The sequence below is a fragment of the Pan troglodytes genome, chromosome 3, assembly GCF_028858775.2.
Source record: "Pan troglodytes isolate AG18354 chromosome 3, NHGRI_mPanTro3-v2.0_pri, whole genome shotgun sequence".
Taxonomy (NCBI): Eukaryota; Metazoa; Chordata; class Mammalia; order Primates; family Hominidae; genus Pan; species Pan troglodytes.
Window position 1 is genome coordinate 83,327,115 of NC_072401.2, and position 25,445 is coordinate 83,352,559.

The window sequence follows — 25,445 nt, forward strand, 5'->3', positions numbered from 1 at the left end:
CTGTATAAAATATAAAGTAAAATAATATGAGGGACGTAAAGCAGTTGTTTATTTGTGATTGAAAAATGGATTGTGTCTTGTATGAAGTCTTTTTTTGTTAACTTTTAAATCCTTCATTAGTGTTTATTGCATTTTATTTTAGGTATGTGGAAAAACACTGCCATGTGGTAATCACACATGTGAGCAAGTTTGCCATGTTGGTGCTTGTGGAGAATGTCCTCGATCTGGGAAAAGGTTCTGTCCATGTCAGAAATCAAGTAAGACTTGTTTTTTTTTATATTTACATAGGAAATGATCTGTCAAGCCATGAAAAGACATTCAAAAGACGTCCTCCAGGAAACTTAAGTGCATATTACTAAATGAAAGAAGCCAGTCTGAAAAAGCTACAAAATTTAAGCCCCCAACTATATGACATTCTGGAAAGGTCCAAACTGTGGTGATCAATGGCTTCCAGGGGTTGGGGAGAGAGAAAGAGATGAATAGGAGAGACATAGAAGATTTTCAGGGCAGGGAAACTCCTCCGTGTGATACTATAATGGTGGATATATGTCATTATACATTTGTCCAAACCTATAAAATATACAACACCATGAGTGAACCTTTATATAAACTATGACCTTTGGGTGATTATGATGTGTCAATGTAAGTACATCAGTTATAACAAATGTACCAGTCTGGTGGGGTTTGATAATAGGGGAGGCTGTGCTATTGTCATTATTATGTAATAGGTTATAGGTGAGTTTATTTTAGGCTGCTTTGAGATAAAGGCATAGTAGGATGGCACTTTGAGTAAGCTTTTTTGACTCTCCACAAATAACAGCATCATATGTATAAGACTACTTCTAATACTTGTCACAATATGTTTATGTTAAAGGTGAATTTTATAATTTTGTAGTTGTTACAGTTTTTTAAGAGAGGTGGTTTTATCCTGTCGCCCAGGCTGGAGTGCAGTGGTGTGATCCTAGCTCACTGCAGACTCAGACTCCTGGGCTCAAGTGATCCTCCTGCCTCAGCCGTCTCAGTAGCTGGGAATACAGGCACCTGTCACCATGCCTGGCTCATTAAAAAAAATTTTTTGTAGAGATGGGCTCTCCCTATGTTTCCCAGGCTGGCCTCGAACTCCTGGCCTCAAGTAATCCTCCTGTCTTGGCCTCCCAAAGTGCTGAGATTATAAGTGTCAGCCAGGTGGTGTTTTAAAGACTAAACCTTTCTTTTTGTCTTTGTGGGGTACTTCAGAGCAAGTTTTTTAAAACAAATTTTTACATTAGGAAAATTCATGAATGGTTTATGTAGTCTTTACTCATTTCTTTAGATAACTATTTCTGAAGTAGATAGCCCATAAAAATGTGTTTCTTGAGGATGGTAACTTGTGTCAAATTTCTTTTTAAAAACCATAAACTTCACAAATATTAGGGATTATTTTCATTAAAGTTAATTTTTCCCAATGATTATGTGGATACAAAAATTTATAGTCTGAAAGTGCTAGCGTTCCTTAGGGAGCCTGAAGAACATGGCACTTTGTTGATGTTTAATAATAATGTCTCATTATTAACATTGACTTTTTGTATGTTTTTAGAGTTTTCTTTGCCTTGTACAGAAGATGTACCAACTTGTGGAGACAGTTGTGACAAAGTACTTGAATGCGGAATCCATAGATGTTCACAGCGTTGTCACCGAGGTCCCTGTGAAACATGTAGACAAGTTAGTCATCTCCTGTAATAATTACTTTTAAGAGCTACCTATCATAATATATCAAATGAGATTGTCCTGTGGTTGTTTTCTATTACTTATTTTCATATACATCTGTGTCATGATGTATATGAATTTAGTGACCTAATATTAGGATAAGAAGCAGGAGAGTACAGGCATACCACGTTTTATTGCATTTCACTTTATTGTGCTTTGCCAATACTGCGTTTTTAATAAATTGAAGGTTTATGGTAAGCCTTTGTAAAACAAGTCTTTCAGCTCCATTTTTCCAACAGTATATGCTCATGTATCTGTCACATTTGGTAATTCTTGCACTATTTCAGACTTTTTCATTATCATTATATCTGTTATGATAACCTGTGATCAGTGATCTTTGATGTTACTATTGTGATTGTTTGGGGGGTGCCACAAACCATGCCTCTATTAGACAGTGACTTTAATGGTTAAATGTTGTGCGTGTGTTCTAACTGCTCTACTGACCAGTCGTTCACCATTCTCTTTCCCTCTCCTTGGGCCTTCCTATTCCCTGAGAGACAACAATATTGAAATTAGGCCAATTGATAACTCTACAATGGCTTTTGTAAATGTTCAAGTGAAAGGAAGAGTCACACATTTCTCATTTAAATCAAAAGCTAGAGATGATTAAGCTAGTGAGGAAGGCAAGTTGAAAGCTGAAATAGGCTGAAAGTTCTCTTGCATCAATTAGCCATGTTGTGAATGCAAAGGAAAAGTTCCTGAAGGAAATTAAAATTGCTACTGCAGTGAATACAGGAATGTTAAGAAAGTGAAACAGCCTTATTGATGATAAGGAGGAAGATTTAGAGGTCTGCAAACAAGATCAAAGTAACTGTAATATTACCTTAAACCAAATACTCCAAAGCAAGGCCCTAACTTCAATTCTGTGAAGGCTGAGAGAGGTGAGGAAGCTGCACAAGAAAAGTTTGAAACTAGCAGAGGTTGGTTCATGAAGTTTAAGGAAGGAAGCCCTCTTCATAATATAAAGGTGCGAGGTGAAACAGCAAGTGTTGATTAGAAGCTGTCGGGTTATCCAGATGATCTAGCTAAGGTAATTGATGAAGGTGGCTATATTGAACAAAAGATTTTCAACTGAGATGAAATAGCCTTCTACTGGAAGAAGATACAATATAGGACTTTCACAGTTAAAGCTTCAAACCGTCAAAGAATAGGCTGACTTTCTTCTTAAGGGCTAATGTAGCTGATGACTTTAAATCGAAGCCAGTGCTCATTTACCATTTCAAAAATCCTAGGGATCTTATGAATTTTGCTAAATCTAGTCTGCCTATGCTCTGCAAATGGAACAACAAAGCCTAGATGACAGCACATCTATGGACAGCACATCTTTATGGCATGGTTATAAGCCCACTCTTGAGACTGACTGATCAGGAAATATTCCTTTCAAAATATTACTGCTCATTGACAATGCACGTGGTCACCCAAGAGCTCTGATTGAGGTGTACAAAGAGATGAATGTTTTTATGCCATGTCTGCCAACACAATATCCATTCTGCAGCCCATGGATCAAGGAATAATTTTGACTTTCAAGTTCTATTTTTTAAGAAATACATTTCCTAAGGCTATAGCTGCCATAGATAGTGATTCCTCTGATGAATCTTGGCAATGTAAATTGAAAACCTTCTGGAAAGGATTCCTCATTTTAGATGCCATTCAGAACATTCATTATAACGAGAGTAGGTCAAAATATCAACATTAACTGGAGTTCATAAGAAGTTGATCCCAGCCCTCATGGGTGACTTCGAGTGTTCAAGACTTCAGTAGAGGCCTAGACTTGAGACTTTAAAGTTGTATGTGTCATTCTGGTTTTGACCACAGTACCAAGTCCACAAGTTAGCTTACTAGATAATCTAGTTTTTTTGGCTTTACTGAGACAAGAGTTGCAGATGTTATGGTTGTAATGAAATGTAAGTGGTTTTATTATGTGATTTTTTTTTTTTTTTTTTTTTTTTTTACTATTCAATATCAGTTTTCTGAATTTAGTAACAAATTTATATGAAGTCCTTTTTGGAACAAAGTAGGATATAAGCAAATGTTTTAGGAAATTCAAATTGGTTTTTGGTAAAGTTTGTTATACAAATTTAGTGTTAAAATTTTTGTTCATTATGTTTTAATAATTGTAGAAGTTGCAATGTGAGGAAAAAATATTAACAAAAATCAATTTTAATAGCATTTCTTTTATTCTTCCAGGAAGTGGAAAAGCATTGTCGCTGTGGAAAGCATACAAAACGAATGCCTTGTCATAAACCTTATCTGTGTGAAACTAAGTGTGTTAAGATGCGTGACTGTCAGAAGCATCAATGTAGAAGAAAGGTTTGTGTATTAACCTTGGAAACCTCTGATTTAAAGACTATATTGAATTTCTCCATTTTGGGCCCAAATAAGTGCTGTCTTGAATTGTTTCTCAAATGTTCAGGCATATGCTTTGCTTTAATATATTAATAAATATTCTAGATTAAGCTTAATCTAGGTAATTTTTGTACTAGTGGGAATTGTACCAATTTTTTCAAATGAGAATAGTTTCTTGTCCTGTGCATTGTCCTCTCAGCTTGATATTTCTGATCATTGACTATTTCTGATCACTGACTATTTCTGATCACTGAAATGCATGATTTTCATACATTTTATATTTGTGTATTTTATAAACCCCAAATACATTGTCTTTACATTTGCTTTAAATAATCAGTTATCTTTTAAAGAGCTTGAAAAAATAAGAAAAAGTAATTTTTGATGTTTATCATCATACTTACTTAGGTGCTTTTCATCTTTTTGTATAGATTCACATTTACATCACATTTCATTTTTTTTTTCTATTCTGAAGGATTTCCTTTAACATTTCTAGTAGTGCTGGCCATGAATTCTTTCAACTTTGTATGTCTGAATATACCTTGCTTTAGTCTTTGCGAAAAATATTTTTACTTTAGAGTTCTAGTTTGGCAGTTTTTAACCCCCATACTTAAAAGGTGTTGCTCTACTATCTTTTAGCTTGCATTTTTTCCAATAAGTAGTATGCTGTGATTGTTGTATCTGTTCCTCTGTACTGATTGTTTCTCTTTTTTTCTGGCTGGTTATTAAGATCTTTCTCTTTATCACCAGTTTACAGCAGTTTGTTTCTGGTGTTCCTTGGTATGGTGTTCTTTATGTTTCTTAACCTAGTTTTCATCGAGCTGCTTAGATCTGTAGGTTTATAGTTTTTATTATATTTGTGAAATTTTTGTTTTTTATTTCTTCAGATTTTTTTTTCTGTTTTCCCCTACCCGTCACCTTCTGAGACTTTAAGGACATGTATGTTATATGCTGCTTGAATTTCTAAGTTCACTGATACTATATTTATTTTTCAGTCTGTTTCTGTTTTAGTTTATATAGTTTTGTCTCCAACATTGCTAATTTTCTTCTGCATTGTCTAATCTGCTTTTTATCCCATCCTGTGTTTTTCATCTGAGAAGTTGTGTATTTTCATCTCTAGAAGTTGGATTTGGGTCTTTTTTATATCTTCCGTGTTTCTCCTTAGCATGTTCATGCTTCCTCTATCTACTTGAATGTGAGATAGGCTATATTTGTAATGTCTGTTTTAATATCCCTGTGTACTAGTTCTGTCATCTCTCATTTCTGAGTCTGTTTCTGTTTATTGACTTTTCTGCTTTTTTGGGGTTATGTTTTCCTGCTTCTTTGTCTGCTAGATGATTTTTGATTGTTTCTAGACATGAACTTTACATTTTTGGGTGCTGGTTCTTTTTGTTTGTTTATTTGTATTTCTTTAAATATTTTTAAGCCTTATTCTGGGGCAAAGTTAAGTTACTCAAAAACTGTTTGTTCTTTCAGAGGCTTGATATTTTTAAGTGTGACCAGAACACTCTTTTGTTTAGGGCTAATTTGGCCCCATTACTGAGGCAGTAAGTCTTCTAAGTACTCTACTTGATGCCCAGGTATTAGAAGGTCCTTCTATTCTGGCTATAAGGAACACAGACTTTTTCCCAGCCTTGTGTGATCTCTTGAAATTATTCTGCCTTCTCCTTCCAGTGGTTCTTTCTCAGCTTTTGGATTGTTTCCTCTCACACACATACAGACCAGTACTCAGCCAAAGACCCAAGAAGTTCTTTCTGGAGTTCTTCAGAGCTTTTTCTGTACTGCTGCCTTCTCTGCACAAATTCTAGCCACACTGGCCTCTCTGAACTACGAATTTTGCCTACTCAACTTTATGAGACAGCCAGATTCTGCTTATGATCTTCCTCCTTGTGCTATAGCCAGAAGTCTTCATGTGTAAGCTGATAGCATTGCAAGACTTACCTAGTTTGTTTCCCTTCTGTTAGGGACTGCCATCTGTGCTGCCTCATTATCTAATACCTGAAAACTGTAGCTTCATATCTTTTATGTGGTTTTCTAGTGGTTTGAGACAGGAGTGTAAATCTGGTTGTTGTTACTCCATCATAACTCAAAACAGAAGTGTCTATTGGCTTATTCAAGTCATGGACCACATAACCTTTTCCCCCACTGGCAAAGTGATAGGATAGGCACATAGTATTACTCAATAAACACTTGTCTAATTGAATAAACTATATTGCCTCTTTTTTTTTTTTGAGACGGAGTCTTACTCTGTCGTCCAGGCTGGAGTGCAGTGGTGTGATCTCGGCTCACTGCAACCTCCACCTCCCATGTTCAAGCAATTCTCCTGCCTCAGCCTCCGCAAGTAGCTGGGACTACAGGCACGCACTACCATGCCTGGCTAATTTTTGAGAATAAACTATATTGACTTAATTGCTTTTTAATAATGTACATTTTGTTTTTAGCTATTTTTATATAATGAAACTTACTCTTATATACAACCCTAAGTTTCTTTAAGACAATTATCGTCTGTATTTCCTTTCCAAAGTTAGGTAAGTAAGAATTTAAGGAAAGAGTTAAAATGGCAATATAGACTTGAAGTAGTTGACTGGTGTCCACGATTGAAAAATTAGGACAGGTCATAGATAGCTATATTTCTCACAGACACGGAAGTGTCTGTGAAACCAGGGAAGTGACAAAGAAAGCTGGATGCAAGTAGCCTATCTCTGCTTCTCTTCTTTAATCTCTTAATCTGTGGTTTGAAAATAACTGCCAAACGAAGCCAGGAGCAGTGGCTTATGTCTATAATCCAAGTACTTTGGGAGGCCAAGGCAGGCAGATCGCTTGAGCTCAGGAGTTTGAGAGCAGCCTGGGCAACATGGCAAAACTCCATCTCTACCAAAAATACACAAACTACTGAGGTGTGGTGGGGAGAGCATGTAGAACTAGGTACTCAGGAGGCTGAGGTGTGAGGATGGCTTGAGCCTGGGAGGTGGAGGTTGCAGTCAATCAAGACTGTGCCATTACACTCTAACCTGGGCAACAGAGCCAGACTCTGTCTCAAGAAAAAAAAAAGAAAGAAAAGAAAAAGAAAATAAATAACTGCCATATGAATCTATACGTTGAATTTGATTTTAATTAAATTTTTTTAAAAACCAGACTAATTGTTTTCCTGAATTGACATTCCTTTGGTTAATGTTGTTAGTCTCTGCATAGATAAAAGAATGAAATTATCTGATGGAAATGTTTTGAATCATAGAATAATTAACTGAAAGTCAGGAAAATTTAGCTTGATTTGTTAAATTAGGTCATCATAAGTTCTTAGTGAAGTATGTTTACTTACCAGAAGAATGTTGATATTCTTGAATACTTCTTTTAGTGAAAAGTGTATCTGTTGCTTTCCATAAGTTCTGTAACTAGTAATGACATGCCTATTATTCATGGGTTTTTGAATTACCTGTTCTTTATATATTGCTTTCTCTTCAGTGTTGCCCTGGAAACTGTCCACCTTGTGATCAAAACTGTGGACGGACTTTAGGATGTAGAAACCATAAGTGTCCATCTGTCTGTCACAGAGGTAAACTTTAATAATAGCTATGATTTTATGTTTGTAGTGATGTAGTGGTTTTTTTTTTCATTGTCAATATTCAATATAATGTATTGAAATAGTGTTTTATAGTCATTATCTCACTTGACTCTCTTAACCTGGAGAATAAGGTAAGGCAGTTTGCCAGTGTCTCTATTTTATAGGCAAAGAGGTTGAAGCTTAAAAGGGTTCAGTAACTTACTCAGGGAAATGTCTAGTACATTTGAACCCAGGATTTCTGTATGTAAAAGTATTGTCCTTTCTATAACACCATATTGTTTTCCCACTTCCTGACTTTCCCCACATAATTTTTTAATCAATGAAAGTGTTCATAGCGTTTTGAACACCTTATTTATTCTGAATTTTATATACTTATTTGTAGTTAAATCTAGTAAAGGATTAGATATGTCCAAAGCTGGTGATTTTTAAACATTTTGATGTCATGACCCCTTTACACTCCTTTGGTCCCCAAAGGGCTTTTGTTAATGTGAGTTTTATTCATTGACATTTATTGTATTTGAAATTAAAATAAAATGTAATAATATTTATTATTTTTTTAAAATAGCAGTAATAAACCCATTATATCTTAATACAAATAATATGTTTTATGAAAAATAACTATTTTCTGAAAAAAGTAGAAAATTTTACATTTTTACAAATGTCTTTAATGTCTAGCTTAACAGAAAATAGCTGGATTCACATATATGCTTCTGTATTCAGTCTGCTATGGATATCACTTTTCACTAGCTTCTGGAAAACTATGCATGTGAGACCTTGCAGACCTCCTGAAAGGGTCTCAAGAACCACTAGGGTTCCTGGACTATACTTTGAGAATTATGTTATAAGTTATTACTAGACATTAAAAACTGAGTTAACTTCACTCATTTGGATTATGTTGATATGAAATGGAATCTACTGAGATATGGTATACAGTATTGGAAAGATCGTGGACTTAGAGTAAGAAATCCTGGATTTAAGCCTAGACTCTGCCATTTAGTAGTTTAATACCTAGAACAAACTACTGAACTGTTTCTCAGTTGATCTCCCTATCCTTTCAGAAATCCTGCAGCGTATAGGGAACTACTATTATTTTATATGTGGAACAGGCCGGGAGACTATTGGCCCAAGGTTAATAGAACTAGTCGCAGAGTCAGGATGTGAACCCAGTGTTTATGTTATTTCCATTATACTACATTCCTTCCCCATTAGGAAAAGTGTCAGATTCTATTTACCCTGTAGACATTTCCTGTAGGTGTTCTTTGATTTGTCAGTGAAGTTTAGAAATAGTTTTTCAGGTATGCTCTCACCAACACTAGAAAGATTTTATTTTCTTTTATAGTCATTACATCACTGACCCATTGAGTTTTTGCAGATTTTTGCAAACTACATCTCTGTGATATAACTGGTTTAACAGTAGTAAATCTAATATTATGTAATTTACCACATTAAAAGACCAAAGGAGGAATGAGATCATCTTGATAAATGTCTAACATCTATATAAGATAAAAATTTAATTGGAAATAGACATATCCTTAACCTGATAAAGAGTATCTGCAAAAAGTTTAGAGCAAATATCATACTTACTGGAGAAGTGTTGGAAGCATTTCCCTGTCTCATATTTTTGTGAAGCAAAGCCCATAAATATTTCAGTATTTGTCTCTAAAAGATGGATTCTTAACCTAAATGTGGTTAACATATTTCTTCATATCAGCAAATATCTGGTTTTCAAATTTCTTGTTGTCTCATAAGTAACTTCATTTTTTACATCAGTTTATAGACTCAAAAACCTAATAAAATTGACATGTTGTAATTGGTTTTGTCTCTAAAGTCTTTTAATTTATAATTTCCATCCTCTATCTCCTTTTTTCCCCTTATGACTTATTTGTTGAAGAAACTAGGTTGCTTTATTTAGTTTCTCAGAGTCTGGGTTTTGCAGATTGCATCTCTGTGGTATTATTTAACATGTTCCTCTGTCCTCTATATTTTCGATAACCTGTTAATTGTATCTAGAGGTTTGATCAGATTCAGGTTTTGATATTTTTTGGTAGAGTGGTTTTTTTTTGTTTGTTTTGTTTTTATAGATTTCTATTAACCCTTAGAAAAGCTTATTAGTCACAACAAAATTTTCCCTGATGTAAAGTATGTGGAAGATGCTGTTGTGCAACTGTCAATATTTGTTTCATCTACAGTTATAAAAGAATGTGGAATCATAATTTCATACCATTTTTCCATCATTCTAGAATCCTTCATAATCAGAATTATACAGTAATTTATAGGGGGAATATACTAACTGCATGTTTGTGTTGTGGGTATATGAAAATTTGATTTATAGTTTTGTTTTGTTTTGTTCTTTGAGACGGAGTCTCTCTCTGTCACCAGGCTGGAGTGCAGTGGCGCAATCCCGGCTCACTGCAACCTCTGACTCCCCATTTCAGGTGATTCTCCTGCCTCAGCCTCCCGAGCAGCTGGGATCACAGGCATATGCCACCACGTCCAGCTAATTTTTGTATTTTTAGTAGAGCCGGGGTTTCACCATGTTGGCTAGGATGGTCTCGATCTCCTGACCTCGTGATCTGCCTGCCTCGGCCTCCCAAAGTGCTGGGATTACAGGCATGAGCCACAGCGCCCAGCCGATTTATAGTTTTTTTTTTTAAGTTCAGGATCATCTGTGTTTATAGTTTTAGAACTACCCGAATCATGCCTGTTTTGGCTATTAACTGGTATTGGTCAGTATAGTTATAGTCTCCCTATGCTATTTTTTCATTTTGAAAGTATTATGGAAGCTCTTTTAATTATAATAAATTCTGTTGGTCAGTAGGGAGACTGTTTAGAGAAATTATCCCTTATTTTCAAGATTTAATTTAAAAAAATGTGATGCTGTTGTTTAGAATAACAAAAAGGTTACGTTTGATAACAAAAAGGTTCCTCTGCTGAAGATGAATGAAAAATTGTCATTGTTAAGTATAGAAACTGATATAATATGCCGAATGAGAACCGACTTAAATATCACTATCAACTTTAAAAATACAACTTGTAGTCATTCTTTAGGTAAAATAAAAATAAAACTTGATATGTGGGTTAGGATAACTTGACTTGCATTAACATCAAGAATATATGTGTCAAAACACATTTGGTGTTTTGTATAATAAATGTTATGTTTGACCCTACGATGTTTTACCTCTAATTTTCTCTTTTTCTGTGTTCATTATATGAATTATAATTCTTAATTTGTGTTTGTTTTAGGGAACTATTTTGAACTTCTAGAGGCACTTAAGCCAGGATATTGTCCATCTTTAATCTTTTTTTTATCAGGTTAACTCCCAGTCCATGTTTTGCTTGGTCCTGACACCTAGGCAACAGTCTCTTTAAGATATTCATTTCTTCGTTGAAAACTCTTCTTCCTTTATTATTTCATTTCTGATAGAGTTCCTTACTGGGAAAACTAGAGTGGAAGAAAGCCCTTAAGATGATGACAGAACCTCTTGGAGCGAACTTTATAGCCTGCTTTAAAGATTTCTTTGATTTTGTTTTTTTAATATTTTTGCCAACCCATAACAAAAGAGTGTAAAAAGCTGAAACCAAAATAACATTTTTTTTTTATGTTTAGAAGAGATATATTTGGGATTATATCCTAAAATGGTGGCTTAGTACTTAGTCTTTCACAAAGTACAATTAATGGAAAATTGACTGTACTTGCTACTAACCAATATCAGGTCATGAGAAAGAAATTATTGGGAATTCATCTAAAAATTGTGTACTTGGATAGATGTATGAAAGTAGGCCAACGATATTATTGTTAATGTTAAATTTTCCAAAGACTTAAATCCATTTTTGCTTGTTTTAGTTTTGAATGAGTAATGTGTTAAATTTGTTATTTAGAACAGAAGTTTTAGCACATTTTAGAGAAATGTCTAAAACTTTATTGAGGTACCAGTGTACAGAGAAAAAAGTGTTATAAATCAGAGGCTGCGTGAAGTGGCTCACGCCTGTAATCCCAGCATTTGGGAAGCTGAGGTGGGAAGATTGCTTGAGTCCAGGAGTTTGAGACCAGCCTGGACGACATAGTGAGACCCCTCCATCTCTATAAATAATCAAAAATTAGCTGGGCATGGTGGTGTGTGTCTGTAGTCCCAGCTACTTGGAAGGCTGACGTGGGAGGCTTGAGCCCAGAAAGTTGAGGCTGCACTGAGCTGTGATCATGCGACAGCACTCAGCTTGAGCAACAGGTTGAGACCCTGTTACAAAAAAAAAAAGAGAAAAGTATTACAAATAAAAAGTATACAGCTTGTTGAATTTTTACAAACTGAACATAGCCAGGTAACCAAAACTTACATCATTAAACAGAACGTGACCAGAATTTTCAACACCTTCCTTGGATCCTTCATAACTATCACTCTGATTTTGAGCAGTACATTTTTTCTTGTTTACTTTATATAAATGGAATCATGCACTATGTACTCCTTGTGTCTGGCTCAATGTTTTGTGGTAAGATTCATTCATGTTGTTGTAGTTTCTTCATTCTTCTTGTAGAGTATCCCATTGTGTGAATATACTAAATTTATGTATTTTACCATTGATAGGCATTTGGGTAGTTAAGGAAACTTTTTAATTGTCAGACTTTTTTTTCAGGCAGTTGCTATCCCTGCCCAGAAACCGTAGATGTGAAGTGTAATTGTGGCAATACAAAGGTGACAGTGCCCTGTGGCCGAGAACGTACCACGAGACCACCCAAGTGCAAGGAGCAATGCAGGTGAGTTTGAAGCTTTGCACAAGCTTCCATCTGATGTTGTACAAATTTAAATTCATATTGGCTTTTAATAATTTAATTTTGCTTTAGTGTTTTAAAATATTAATATTCACAGTATACTCATTCTATATGGAATCAAAATATGTAAATAGATAATTGTCCTTTAGATGTAATTATTCAATGACTAAAAGTAATTTTTGAAAATTGTACTTTATGATTTAGTCGACCACCAACTTGTCATCATACAAGTCAAGAAAAACATCGCTGTCACTTTGGTTCTTGTCCACCATGTCATCAACCTTGCCAAAAAGTTTTGGAGAAATGTGGTCACTTGTGTCCTGCTCCGTGTCATGATCAAGCATTAATAAAGCAGACTGGCAGGGTAAGGGAATAATACTATTAGAGAAATAGTGCATTGCTGTGGGTTGTACTTTCTTGCTTTTACTTAGTTTTTCAACGAGCAATGATTAAGCACTTATTGGGAAGCACTGTGCTTGGAGCAGGGTACAAGGTAATCAAGACTTGATTTTGTTTTAAGCAACTCACAGTGTAGAAAAGGAGTGAAACCTTTGTTTGCAAATACAGTGTGATAGTTACATTATGATCATGATACAGGTGAATTTGGCAGTCCTCCTTCATATATTGTGGTTTAGGGTTATAGATATCTCCTATAACCTTATTTTAAAGATTTGTTCACTTTTTAATATTTTATTTAATATTTATTTATTTTTAGTTATTTAATTTTTTTTTTTTTGAGACGGAGTCTCACTCTGTTGCCCACGCTGGAGTGCAGTGGTGTGATCTGGGTCACTGCAACCTCCACCTCCCGGATTCAGTGATTCTCGTGCCTTAGCCTCCTGAGTAGCTGGGATTATAGGTGCCTGCTACCATGCCCAGCTAATTTTTGTAGTTTTAGTAGAGATGGGGTTTCACCTTGTTGATCAGGCTGGTCTCGAACTCCTGACCTCAAGTGATCTGCCCGCCTCTGCCTCCCAAAGTGCTGGGATTACAGGTGTGAGGCACCACGTCCAGCCCAGCCTCATGAACATTTATTGAGCCCTTACTAAATATCAAGCATTTTTTTAGGTGCTGAGGAACAACAGTGAGTAAAATAATGGAGATTATATTCAATTGCTAGATGTTGGAGTTTCCAATTGTTTTTCTCATTTCCTTATTGGAAGTAAAGGAGGCTACACTGCCTTTGTTCTACCATTTATAAACTGGATTCTGTCTCAGTTATTAATATCAAATGTCTGTGGAGAGGAACAATTTCATTTAATACAGATAAAATGAAATATTTCAGTAAGCACAATTTATTGATTATTTGAAAAAATTTCAACCTGCTTGAGCAGAGGGTACATGGAACTATTTTCTTAGATTCTTAAAATGGCCATATGATTTAATCCCTCTGACTTAAAATTCTTATGTATTTTATTTGTAGCACCAGCCTACAGGCCCTTGGGAACAGCCTTCTGAGCCAGCATTTATTCAGACTGCATTACCGTGTCCTCCATGTCAAGTTCCTATTCCTATGTAAGTATTAGAATTTCAATTAAAAAAAAAAACAAAAAACTTTTGACATAGCTTAAAGGGTATCTGAAGTCAATCTCCCTTTTTTCTTAGTTCAGTTCGTTATTATTTCAGGCCTAGCCTATCAACTAGTCTGTCTGTCTTAACCTTCATTCTTTTCAAACATGTTTGTCATACTTGCATATAAACCTACTATAGATATCTTTTTTTGAGTCTTTACCCCCAGTTGGAGTTTGATGCCCTTCTTAGCTTTCCATAGCAAGTGCATGCAATTACAAAAACAAATCCAAGGAACATCATTTGTTACTTTTCCCGATGATTCCCATACTGGATTGTAAGCTCCCTGAAGACAGAAGAAAGCCAGGTTTTAGACAAGGCAAACTTGGGGAATATTTAAAGGAAGCCTTGGAAATGAGAGGAAGTAGTTTCCTGGATGGGCCAGTGAATGACTGGGACTGAGCTCTAAGGAGCTGAACCTACAGTAATACGGAATCTGGGAATTTTTTATACTTCCAGCAGAGGTTATGGAGTATAGGGAAAAAAGTGCAGAATGCTGAGAAGCAACATAAAGTTAGAAAAGGGGCTGTTGTCTACAACTGAGGTGCCAAATTAAACATTGGTATTTCTGGTGTATTGGTCTTTTAAAGAGAGGATTGTTTTTGTTTTTTAATTCTAAAAGCTTTCATTTCCACAACATTCCTCCCAGTTGAAATAGCATGTATATTTTTGTGTATTGGTCACACAGTCAAGTTGGGAGGCAAAGTGTTGTTAGGAGATATATGCACAAATAGGGTAATTTTAGTCTGTAGATTTAATGGAGGTGGGCTGTGTAGTTAGCAGAGAGGTTTTTCATGTAGGTATTCAGTTATTTGAGACTATTCTTTTACTGAGGACTTAAGTTATAATCATGAGGAACCAAGTTGTTGCTAATATCTCTAAGTTAGAATTATTAGTGGCCTAAAATTTTTCCTTGAGAGAAACAGAAGAGACATTGATATTATAATTCATAGCCACGAAAATGTTGTCATAATTACCTAAGTAATTAGGTCATAAGTACCTAATTACCATTGAGTTCCTTAGTCTGTTTTTTTTTGTTTTTTTTTTTTTTTTGAGACGGAGTCTCCGTCACCCAGGCTAGAGTGCAGTGGTTCAATATCAGCTCACTGCAACCTTCTCTTTCCAGGTTCAAGATGTAGCACAGCATTTGACAGAATCTGACACACTTTCTTGATAAAAACACTCAAAAAACGTGGAAGAAAAGATAATTTTCTTAACCTGATAAAGGGCATCTGTGAAAAACCCACACAGTTCACATAATACATCGTGGTGAAAGATTAAAAGTTTTCTCCCTAATAACAGGAACAAGACTAGGATGCCTGCTCCTGCCACTTCTTTCAAGATTGTACTAGAATTTTTAGCCAGAACAATTAGGCTAGAAAAAGAAATTAAAAATGTCTTTTTACTTGGAGTAAAGAAGAACTATTTGTATTTTCAGATGACATGATCTTGTGTGTGAAAAGTCTTAAGGAGTCCTCAAAAATGCTATTAGAGTTACTTAATGAGTTCATTACTGTTGTAGAAAACATCACTATACAAAGCCAGTGGAATTTCTGTACACTGGAAACAAACAATCTGAAAATGAAATTAAGAAAACAGTTCCACTTATATAGTCTGAAAAGAACATTTTAAGAAATTCAATAAAAGAATATAAGATTTGTACAGTAGAAACTACAAAATCTAAATGAAAACCTAAAGAAAAAGCGCATTAACATTTATCCCTCACATAATTAGACTGGAAGTAGAGCAGCTCTATAGTTGTTTAATTTGGTTCATTCAGTCACACATCATCAAGAGCTCAGATTGTCTTTCCATTTTGTTATCCTCAGTGTGTCATCTTTGACCTCAGGCTGTTTGCCTTTCTATTAACTTCTCAACCCAGACATGAAAGTTTCCAAAGGGAGAAATGGAAATGTGTATGCCTTCTGTGTGTCATCATCATCACCTTTTCCTTTTCTTCTTTTCTTTTTTTAAAGGGTAAGGAAACTTCTCCGAAGCTCCACAGGAGAACTCTTTTGACATTTCATTAGACCATTTTTAAGCCAGTCCCTGGAAAGGGAAATGATGTGTTTATTTTCTTAAATAGGCTTTATTTTTTAAGAATGTGTTCACATTTACAGAGAAAATTGCACAGAAAGTATAGAGAGTTCCTATGTGTGCCCCCATACCACAGTTTTCTCTATTACCAACTTTCATTAGTGATACAATTTTTACAGTTGAGGAACCAATATTGGTACTTTATTATTAGCTAAAGTCCATAGATTACATTAGGATTTACTTTCTGTGTTGTATGGTTCTGTGGGTTTTAACAAATGCATAGTGTCATGTATTTACTATTATAGTTTCATACAGAATAGTTTCACTGCCCTAAAAATGCCCTGTGCTATACCTGTTCAACCTTCTTTTCCCCTCCCCGTCTCAAACTCCTAGCAACCATGTATCTTTTTTACTATCTCTGTAGTTTTGCCTTTTCCAGAATGTCAATAGTTGGACTTTTACAGTGTATAGCATTTTCAGACTGGCTTCTTCACTTAGCAGTATGGTTTTATGGTTCCTCTGTGTCTTCTCATGGATTGGTAGCTCATTTATTTTTATCATTGACTAATAATACATTGCATAAAGGTACCATAGTTTGTTTATCCATTTACCATAGAAGAACATTTTGGTTGCTTCCAAGTTTGGCAATTAAGAATAAAGCTGCTATAAACATTTATGTGCAGATTTTTGTGTAGACATAAGTTTTCAGCTCATTTGGGTAAATACTTAGGAGTGTAATTGCTGGACCACATGGTAAGACTTTGTTTAGCTTTGTAAGAAGCTGTCAAACAGTTTACTAAAGTGTCTGAATCATTTTGCATTCTCACAACAGTGAGTGAGAATTGTTATTGCTCTTTATTCTCACCAACGTGGTATTGTCAGTGTTTTGGATTTTAGCCATTCTATTTTTAATTGATACATAATAATTATACATATTTATAGGAAATGTAATGCTGTTTCAGTACATACAGTGTGATATACAGTGATCAGATCAGGGCAATTAGCGTATCCATTATCTCAGACATCATTTCTTTGTTTTGGGAACATTCAGTATCCTCTTTTCTAGCTATTTGAAAATATATATTATTGTTAACTATCGTTATCTGTAACTATAGTTATAGATATCTATATCTGTAGATATCCATTGTTATAGGTAACTATTGTTATCTATAGTTAACAATAGATAACAATAGTTTTATAGCACTGTAGGATAACTATAAAACACCAGAACTTGTTCTTCCTATCTAGCTGTAATTTTGTTTTTTAACAAATCTCTCTTATCCCCTCCTCCCTCTACCTTTTCCATCCTGTAACTATTCTGCTTTTTATTTCTATAAGATCAAGTTTTTAGCTTCTACATGTGAGAACATGCAGTGTTTAATTTAACATGCAGTTTTTAATTTCCTGTTCCTTTTTGCGTTTTTTTTTTTTTTTTTTTTTACTCATTAATTAGGTTTACTGTTTACTATGGGCACAGTTTGTGGCACCCCGAAAGAATCCAATAGTAACATCAAAGATCGCTGATTACAGATCACAATAACAGATATAATAAAAAAGAAAAACTTTGAAATAATGCAAGAATTATATGAAAATTGTCATAGAGACATGAAGTGAGCACATGCTATAGGAAATATGGCACTGATACATGTGTTCCACATAGAGTTTCCACAAATTCTTTTTTTTTCATTTTTTTCATTTTTATATTGCGTTATTTGCCTTCTTATTGAGTATATTTTGAAGACAAGTCCTTTACCAGCTGTGCATTTTCCAAGTATTTTCTGCCAGTCTGTGGCTTATCTTTTTAACCTTTTTTTTTTTTTTTTTTTTTTGAGACCGCATCTCAGTTCTGCCACCCAGGCTTTTCATGGAGAAGGAGTGCAGTTGCTTCATCACAGCCCACTGCAGCCTGCACCTCCTGGGCTCAAATGATCCTTCAACCTCAGTCCTACCCCCAACCCCCTAGTAGCTGGGACTGTAGGCGTGCACTATCATGTTCAGCTAATTTTTTTTAATTTTAATTTTTTGTAGAGACAGGGATTCATTATGTTGCTCAGGCTGGTCTTGAAACTCCTGTGCTCAGGTGATCCTCCTGTCTCAGCCTCCTAAAGTGTTGGGATTACAGGTGTGAGCCACTGCACCCAGCCTTTGTGGCTTTTCATTCTCTAAATGTTCTTTGCAGAGCTGTAATTTTTAGTATAATGACGTCTATCATCCATTTTTATTTCATGGATTGTGCTTTTGGTTTTGTATCTAAAAGTCATAATTAAACCCAAATTACCCAGATTGTCTGTGTTTTATAGTTTTGCATTTTACATTTAGAGCTGTGATTCATTTTGAGTTAACTGTTGTGAAAGGCTTAGGGTCTGCCTAGGTTTTTTTTGCAAGCAGGTGTCTATTTGTTCCAGCATGAATCATTTATTGAAAAGAATGTCCTTTCTTCATTCAATTGCCTTTGCTCTTTTGCCAAAGATCAGTAGACTATGATTTGTGTGGTTCCATTTCTGGTCTCTCTGTTCTCTTCCATTCATTTATTTGCCTATTCTTTAATCAGTACCATTCTGTCTTGATCACTGTAGCTTTATAGTAATTCTTGAAGTTGGGTGGTGTCAGTCTTTGGACTTTGCTTTCTTTGGTATTGTGTTGGCTGTTCTGGGTCTGTTATCTTTCTATATAGACTTTAGAATCAGTTTGTTGATATATACAAAATAACTTGCTGGGATTTTGATTGGAATCATGTTGAATCTGGATCAAATTGGAAATAAACTACATCTTAATAATTTTGAACCTTCATAACTGTGAACGTGGAATATTGCTTCATTTATTTAAATCTTTGATTTCTTTCATCAGTATTTTGTAGTTGTCCCATAGAGATCTTGTATATATTTTGTTAAATTCATACCCAAGTATTTCATTTTTTGTGCTAATGTAGTGTTATGTTTTTAACTTCAAATTCTAATTGCTCATTGCTACTATATAGGAAATCAGTTGACCTTTGTATATTAACTTCGTGTCCTGTAACTTTACTATAATTGCTTATTCCATATGTATTTATTTTTTTAATGCTAGTAGAGTTAGCATCTTTAGGTATTATTTTTGAATAATTTGTAATGTTTTCATTTTATTTTATTTTTTCCTTGTAGGGAATGTCTTGGGAAACATGAGGTAAGTTACAGGCACAATTTTTAAGTAAAGCTTATAATCTATACTGTTACATACTAGTAAAACTTTACTAGAGTTGTTAGAAATAACAAAGTCAAAGTATTGTTATTTTACTGTTATAAAGAGTACAAGAGTTTATCTACTAATTTAAAAAATATGTAGTGCCTTTATTTGAGAATTAGCCTGTGGATTTGCATTCACTACAGAATCATATTGAATTTTCCTTTTAGGAGGAGAACATTTTGCTTCTTGGCATTCATTACTTTGGAATATTTTGATAGGTTACTTTGATTTTGATATTATTATTATTCGTGCAAACTTATACCTTTCTGAAACTTGTTCTCAAATGATAGCAGAGTAATTTTGGAAACATATAATATGTCCAGAAACGTTTGAGTAATGTGTGCTGTGCTGATTTCCTTTATTTTTTAAGGTGAGTCCACTACCATGCCATGCTGTAGGACCCTACTCTTGTAAAAGAGTCTGTGGAAGAATCTTAGATTGTGAGAATCACACATGTATGAAAGAATGCCACAAAGTAACCAAAACTGATGGCTGCACTGGAAAAAACAAGGTAATGTTCTTAGATTGAATGTATATCTGCCCATAGTATTCTTGAAACGTTTTTTCAACAGTTATACCATAAATATTTTTCTGCTTTGCTTTAGCTTCCTGTCTCTTTTTTTGCCCTCATCCCTTCTCCTTCTTTTCCTTTCCTAAGACAGCTGGCCTTAGACAGCTTGGTGTGTATAGTTCTGTGTCTTTATTCCAGCTCATAATAATGTGCCTTTTAATGTGGAACCCTTTACATACTGTACCTGTGTTAATACATAGGATATGGTTTTATGATAAAAATACATAGGTTATGTATCTTCTTAGATAGTAAGTAAGAGTATCACCTCCATTTCTCTCTGTTCATATCTGAGTTTAGAGCATTTACTCTAAGTTAGTTTTCAAACCTGACACACAGGATGGATGATGTTCATAATTTTAATAAATTTAAATAAATTCCCAATCTTTTGTTAAAAGTAAAATAAATGGCATCACAGATGAGCAGTGTTTCTATGTGTATAATTAACTAAAAGCATTTTACAAGTGTATGAGAACTCAGCTTTTCAAAGATCTCTGAAAATTGTCATCTTACAAGGAAAAACAAATGTAGCTAGTGTTAAACTTTAGTTTTAAAATAATTTTTTTCTAGACTTCCGTTCTATAGGGAGTTGTAATACTAGTGTCTAAATGAGAGATAGGCCAGAAAATTTTAAGTGTCACTTTATTATTAACATTAAATTTACAACTATTTAAATTATTAATGTGACTTATTGAAAATTTTAGTTGCATCGTTAGGTTATTTTTTTTGTCTTTAATTTATAATACATGACAACATAGGTATTCTTCTTTTTCATGTGCAAACATATGTATAAATGTATTGCTTTTAATTTCTTCATTGATCCATGCCTTGACCCTCAAAAATGTACTCATGATAAAACAAAAAAGATGCTAGAATTATAAAATCGAACTAACAAATAATGATACAAAATCATTTTAACTAGTTAGGGTGTAGCTGCTGTATGGCTTCCCTCTTCCAGATTTCCAGAATACGAAGTGAGTCAGAAAAAGCTTATTTTCAATGCTGATATGACTATTAGAGATTTATTGTGGATTATCCCCAAATTGCTTCCTGGGTTAAAGCTTCTGTTTTTCTTTTTAAATGAGAACTGCGTATGATATTTGACAGATGCACTTGCTGTATTTCTTAACTAAGATAGTCTTTCCTAGAAGATAGAACTTGATATTGGAAGTGATCCAGGAAGATAATTTAGTAAGTGTAGATTCAGTGATTTTTTTTGTTTCTCCCATAGCTGGAAGGAGCTCATATTCTAAGTATACTCTTTGTTTTGCAGATAGGGAAACTGAAGCTCTGTGATTTGTCCATGATTCTGCAACAGGAGAGTAGCAAATCAGAAAGTACTGTGCCTGATCTTTTAGCTCCCAGCCCAATGTGCTCTTCTACTCATGTTATTTAAATAGAAGATTTTTGTAGGTGTATCACATAGTTAGGAAGAGCAAATGAAATAAACTCTTTATGTTAACTTTGGTTCTTTTTGCGTATTTTGTTACTCACTGCCTAATACTTGCTCAGTCTTTCCCATCTCAGAAAGTCATTTTACCGTTTTTACCCAGTTGTGCAGATCAAAGACATAGGAATCATGCTTGATTTCTTTCTTTGTTGTCCTTTTCCCACAGAAAATCCTGTTAGGTTTGTCATCAGTAGATCCTGAATCTGACAGTTTCTCATAACCTGTACCACTACCACCCTCATCTAAGCCACCATTACATTTGACTTAGATTTCTGCAGTAATTTCCTAACCAACATTTCTACTCACTTTGTTTTACTGCATCAGCCAGATTAATCTTTTAAAAAATTTAAATCAAGTATCATCTTCCTGATCCATATCCTTTGGTAGTTTTCAGTCACTCTCAGACCAAAATTTAAATCCTTTTCAATGGCCTGTAAAGGCTCAGTAATGATCTAACTCCTGACTATCTTTCCCAACTTTCATCTGACTTCTCATCACTCTCTTGCTTACTCACTTCTGCCTCTGTTCATCCTGTTACTTGAACATTCCACATTTGTTTTTTCTTAGAGCCTTTGTACTTGTTCCTTTCCTCTGGAGCTCTCCTTTCTGGTTGTTCTCTCCCTCATTTAACTCAATTTCTATTCACATGTGATCTTTATCAGTCAGGCTTCCTTCTTGTTGCTGCCATCACTCTTTCTTATCCTGCTTTATCTTTCTTCAGAGTAGTTACGAAGACATTATATTCATGTTCTTTACCTCCTCACATAAATGTAAGTTCCAGGAGCCTATCTCATGTCTTCCCAGTGCCAAGAACAATGCCTGGCACATGTTTTTAAAAAATAATTTATAAAATAATATTTTTATAATTTGAAGCACTGTTTCTTTTTAATCCTATATGTCAAAAAATAGCTTAGAATTTTATAATAACTGTTGTAATCATGGCTTCTCTTTGGAATGATGATAAAAATGTTTGACCTTTAAGATTTAGTATCCATGTCTATAACTTTCTTATTTTACCTCAAGTATGACGTGAGAAAACAATATCCTGAAATAAGTATTTTTAACCTTCTTTAGTAGATTGTAATGCTAGTTAACATTATTAAATCACTAGAGAAAAGGGAGGTGCCTTGTTAAGTTACATTGAGGTACATTTATTTGTAAAATGTGATTTAACTTTAATTCATTGATGTGCATTAAAATATAAACTACTGGTCATTATTTTTTCATTGTATATGTGTTTCTCTTTGGCAAGATGAGATAATTACCTCCAGACTGTTTAGTGCTTTGGAATTTTTATTTATGTGTTAACAGTGTATTGATTTCTTTAGTTCAGTGTTGATTATTGTATAGAAATGAATGAACATTTTTACTCTGTATATTTTATTACTGTCTTTGACGATTCTTTAGGAAGTAATTTACATTTTTAGTGGGATACTTTATATAGTCCATTTTAAGGTTCATTTAAAAATGAGGCAGTTTGACTTAATGAGGCTCATAGGCAAAAAAATCTATATGAATAATAGTCATATTGACAATCTTGCTGTTCTTTAGTTTGAATATTTTTAAGATAAATGAGAACATGTACCGTTTGATTAACTCTGTTTCTAAGAACTGCAGAAGTACTTTATTTTAATGGGATATATAAATTTTATAACTGTAACATATGGAAATGTTAGGCTTACCTTGTACTTAGGTGATTTATTTCCATGCTGTTTTTCAGGCTGGCCCAGAATGCCTTCATTGTGAGGAAGGGTGCTCCAAGTCACGGCCACTAGGTTGTCTTCACCCATGTATTTTGCGATGTCACCCTGGAGAATGTCCACCTTGCGTTCAGATGCTTAGAATAAAATGTCACTGTAAGATCACAAGCCTGTATGTGGAATGTAGGTAAGTAGACTGAAAAAAAAGTCTTATTTTATTCCAATTAGTTGAATTGGTATCTTTTTATAATTAAGAACCCTTTATAGTGTACTTTGCTTAAACTCTAGATGCCTAGATTTTCCAATAGAGACCTGGAAGGAAGACATGTAGAATACTACACTTTCTGGGTACTTCATCCTGAATTCAAACAGGGAAATTGTGCTTTTTTTCCATTTCGGGATTCTGTATAAGATTTTGTTATGAAAAAAATGGTTTCACTGCTTTTAAAAAAAATTTAAATACTCCTATACCTGATAGTTTGACTATGTCAAATTAGAATTTTTTTCAATCAAAATTTGACTTGTACATACAGGCACACCTTGTTTTATTGGACTTCACTTTATTGTACTTGGCAGATACTGAGTTTTTTACAAATTGGAGTTATTTGTCAACCTGCATTGAGCAAGTCTATTGATGCCATTTTTCCAACAGCATATGTTCATTTTGTGTCTCTGTCACATTTCGATAATTCTCACAATATTCAAGCTTTTTCATTTCATATCTGTTATGATAACCTGTGATCAGTGATCTTTGATGTTTCCATTGTAATTGTTTTGGGGTGCCATGAACTGCACTTCTGTGAGACAGTGAATCATTGATAAATATTGTGTTTGATTGAACTGCATCACTAGCAGTTCCCCTATCTCTCTACCTCTTCTTGCGCCTACTTATTCCAAGAAACAACAGTATTGAAATTAGGCCAATTAATAACTCTACAGTGGCCTCTGAGTGTTCAAGTGAAAGGAAGAGTTACATGTCTGAGTTTAAATCAAAAGCTAGAAATGATTAAGCTTAGTTGAGTCATGTCAAAAGCTGAGATAGGCTAAAAGTTAGGTCTCTTGCACCAAACAGTTAGCCATGTTGTGAATGCAAAGGAAAAATTCTTAAAGGAAATTAAAGTTCATTCCAGTGAACACAGAATGATAAGAAAGCAAAGCAGCCTTATTGCTGATATGGAGAAAGTTTTAGTGGTTTGGATAGAAGATCAAAGCAGCCACAACATTTAGAGATGTTCCTAACTCTCTTCAATTCTGTGAAGACTGAGAGAGATGAAGAAGCTGCAGAAGAAAAATTTGAAGGCAGCATAGGTTGGTTCATAAGGTTTAGGGAAGAAGCCATCTCCATAACATAAAAGTGCAAGGTGAAGCAGCAAGTGCTGATGCAGAAGCTGCAGCAAGTTATCTAAGAAGGTTTAGATAAGATCATTGATGAAGGTGGCTACACAAAACAACAGATTTCCAATGTAGACAAAACAGCCTTCTGTTGAAAGAAAATGCTATCTAGGACTTTCATAGTTAGAGAGAAGTCAGTGCCTGGCTTTAAAGTGTCAAAGGACAGGCAAACTCTCTTGTTAGGGCCCTAATGCAGCTGGTGACTTTAAATTGAAGCCAGTACTCATTTACCATTCTCACAATTATGCTACATCTAGTCTGTGCTCTATGAATGGAACAACAAAGCCTGGATGACAGTATATCTGTTTACAGCATGGTTTACTGAATATTTTAAGCCTACTGTTGAGACCTACTGATCAGAAAGATTCCTTTAAAAATATTACTGCTCATTGACAATGTACCTGGTTACGCAAGAGCTATAATGGAGATATACAAGGAGATGAATGTTGTGTTCGTGCCTGCTAACACAACATCCATTCTGCAGTCCATGGTTCAAGGAGTAATTTCAACTTTCAGGTCTAATTTTTTGAGAAATACATGCCAGATGTAGGTGGTGATTTCTCTGATAGATCTGGGTAAATTGAAAACGTTCTGGAAAGGAGTCACCATTCTAGATGTCATTAAGAACATTCATGTCAACAGGAACAGGAGTTTGGAAGAAGTTGATTCCAGCCCTAATAGATGACTTTGAGGGGTTCAAGACTTCAGTGCAGAAAGTAACTGCAGATGTGGTGGAAATAGCAAGAGGACTATAATTAAAAGTAGAGCCTATAGATGGGACTGAATTGTTGCAATCTCATGATAAAACTTGAACAGATGAGAAGTTGCTTCTAATGGATGAACAAAGAAAGTGGAATCTATTCCTGGTGAAGATACTGTGAACATTGCTGAAATGACAGCAAAGGATTAGGATTTAGAATATTACCCAAACTTAGTTGATAAAGCAGCAGCAGGTTTGATAGGAATTTTGAAAGAAGTTCTACTGTGGGTAAAATGCTATGAAACACAGCATCACATGCTACAGAGAAATCTTCCTGAAAGGAAGAGTCAATTGATGCAGCAAACTCTATTGTCTTATTTTTTTTAATTGC

The 25,445-nt window shown here is 34.6% G+C and overlaps 1 protein-coding gene across 7 annotated transcripts in view; it reads left to right on the plus strand.

Annotated features, from left to right (window-relative positions):
- The window catches only part of NFXL1 (nuclear transcription factor, X-box binding like 1), a 67,560-nt gene that overhangs the window by 16,534 nt on the left and 25,581 nt on the right, over positions 1 to 25,445 (plus strand). For all 7 annotated transcript variants that reach the window (XR_010156320.1, XR_010156319.1, XM_054683165.2 and 4 more), the window contains exons 9-18: positions 143 to 257; positions 1,577 to 1,701; positions 3,934 to 4,056; positions 7,552 to 7,642; positions 12,281 to 12,401; positions 12,621 to 12,780; positions 13,840 to 13,931; positions 19,163 to 19,184; positions 19,615 to 19,755; positions 22,983 to 23,149. Coding sequence is in view for 5 of the 7 variants with exons in the window: in XM_054683165.2 (XP_054539140.1) it covers positions 143 to 257; positions 1,577 to 1,701; positions 3,934 to 4,056; positions 7,552 to 7,642; positions 12,281 to 12,401; positions 12,621 to 12,780; positions 13,840 to 13,931; positions 19,163 to 19,184; positions 19,615 to 19,755; positions 22,983 to 23,149 (1,157 nt within the window). In the remaining 2 variants the exon portion in view is untranslated. The remainder of the gene's footprint in view (positions 1 to 142; positions 258 to 1,576; positions 1,702 to 3,933; positions 4,057 to 7,551; positions 7,643 to 12,280; positions 12,402 to 12,620; positions 12,781 to 13,839; positions 13,932 to 19,162; positions 19,185 to 19,614; positions 19,756 to 22,982; positions 23,150 to 25,445) is intronic.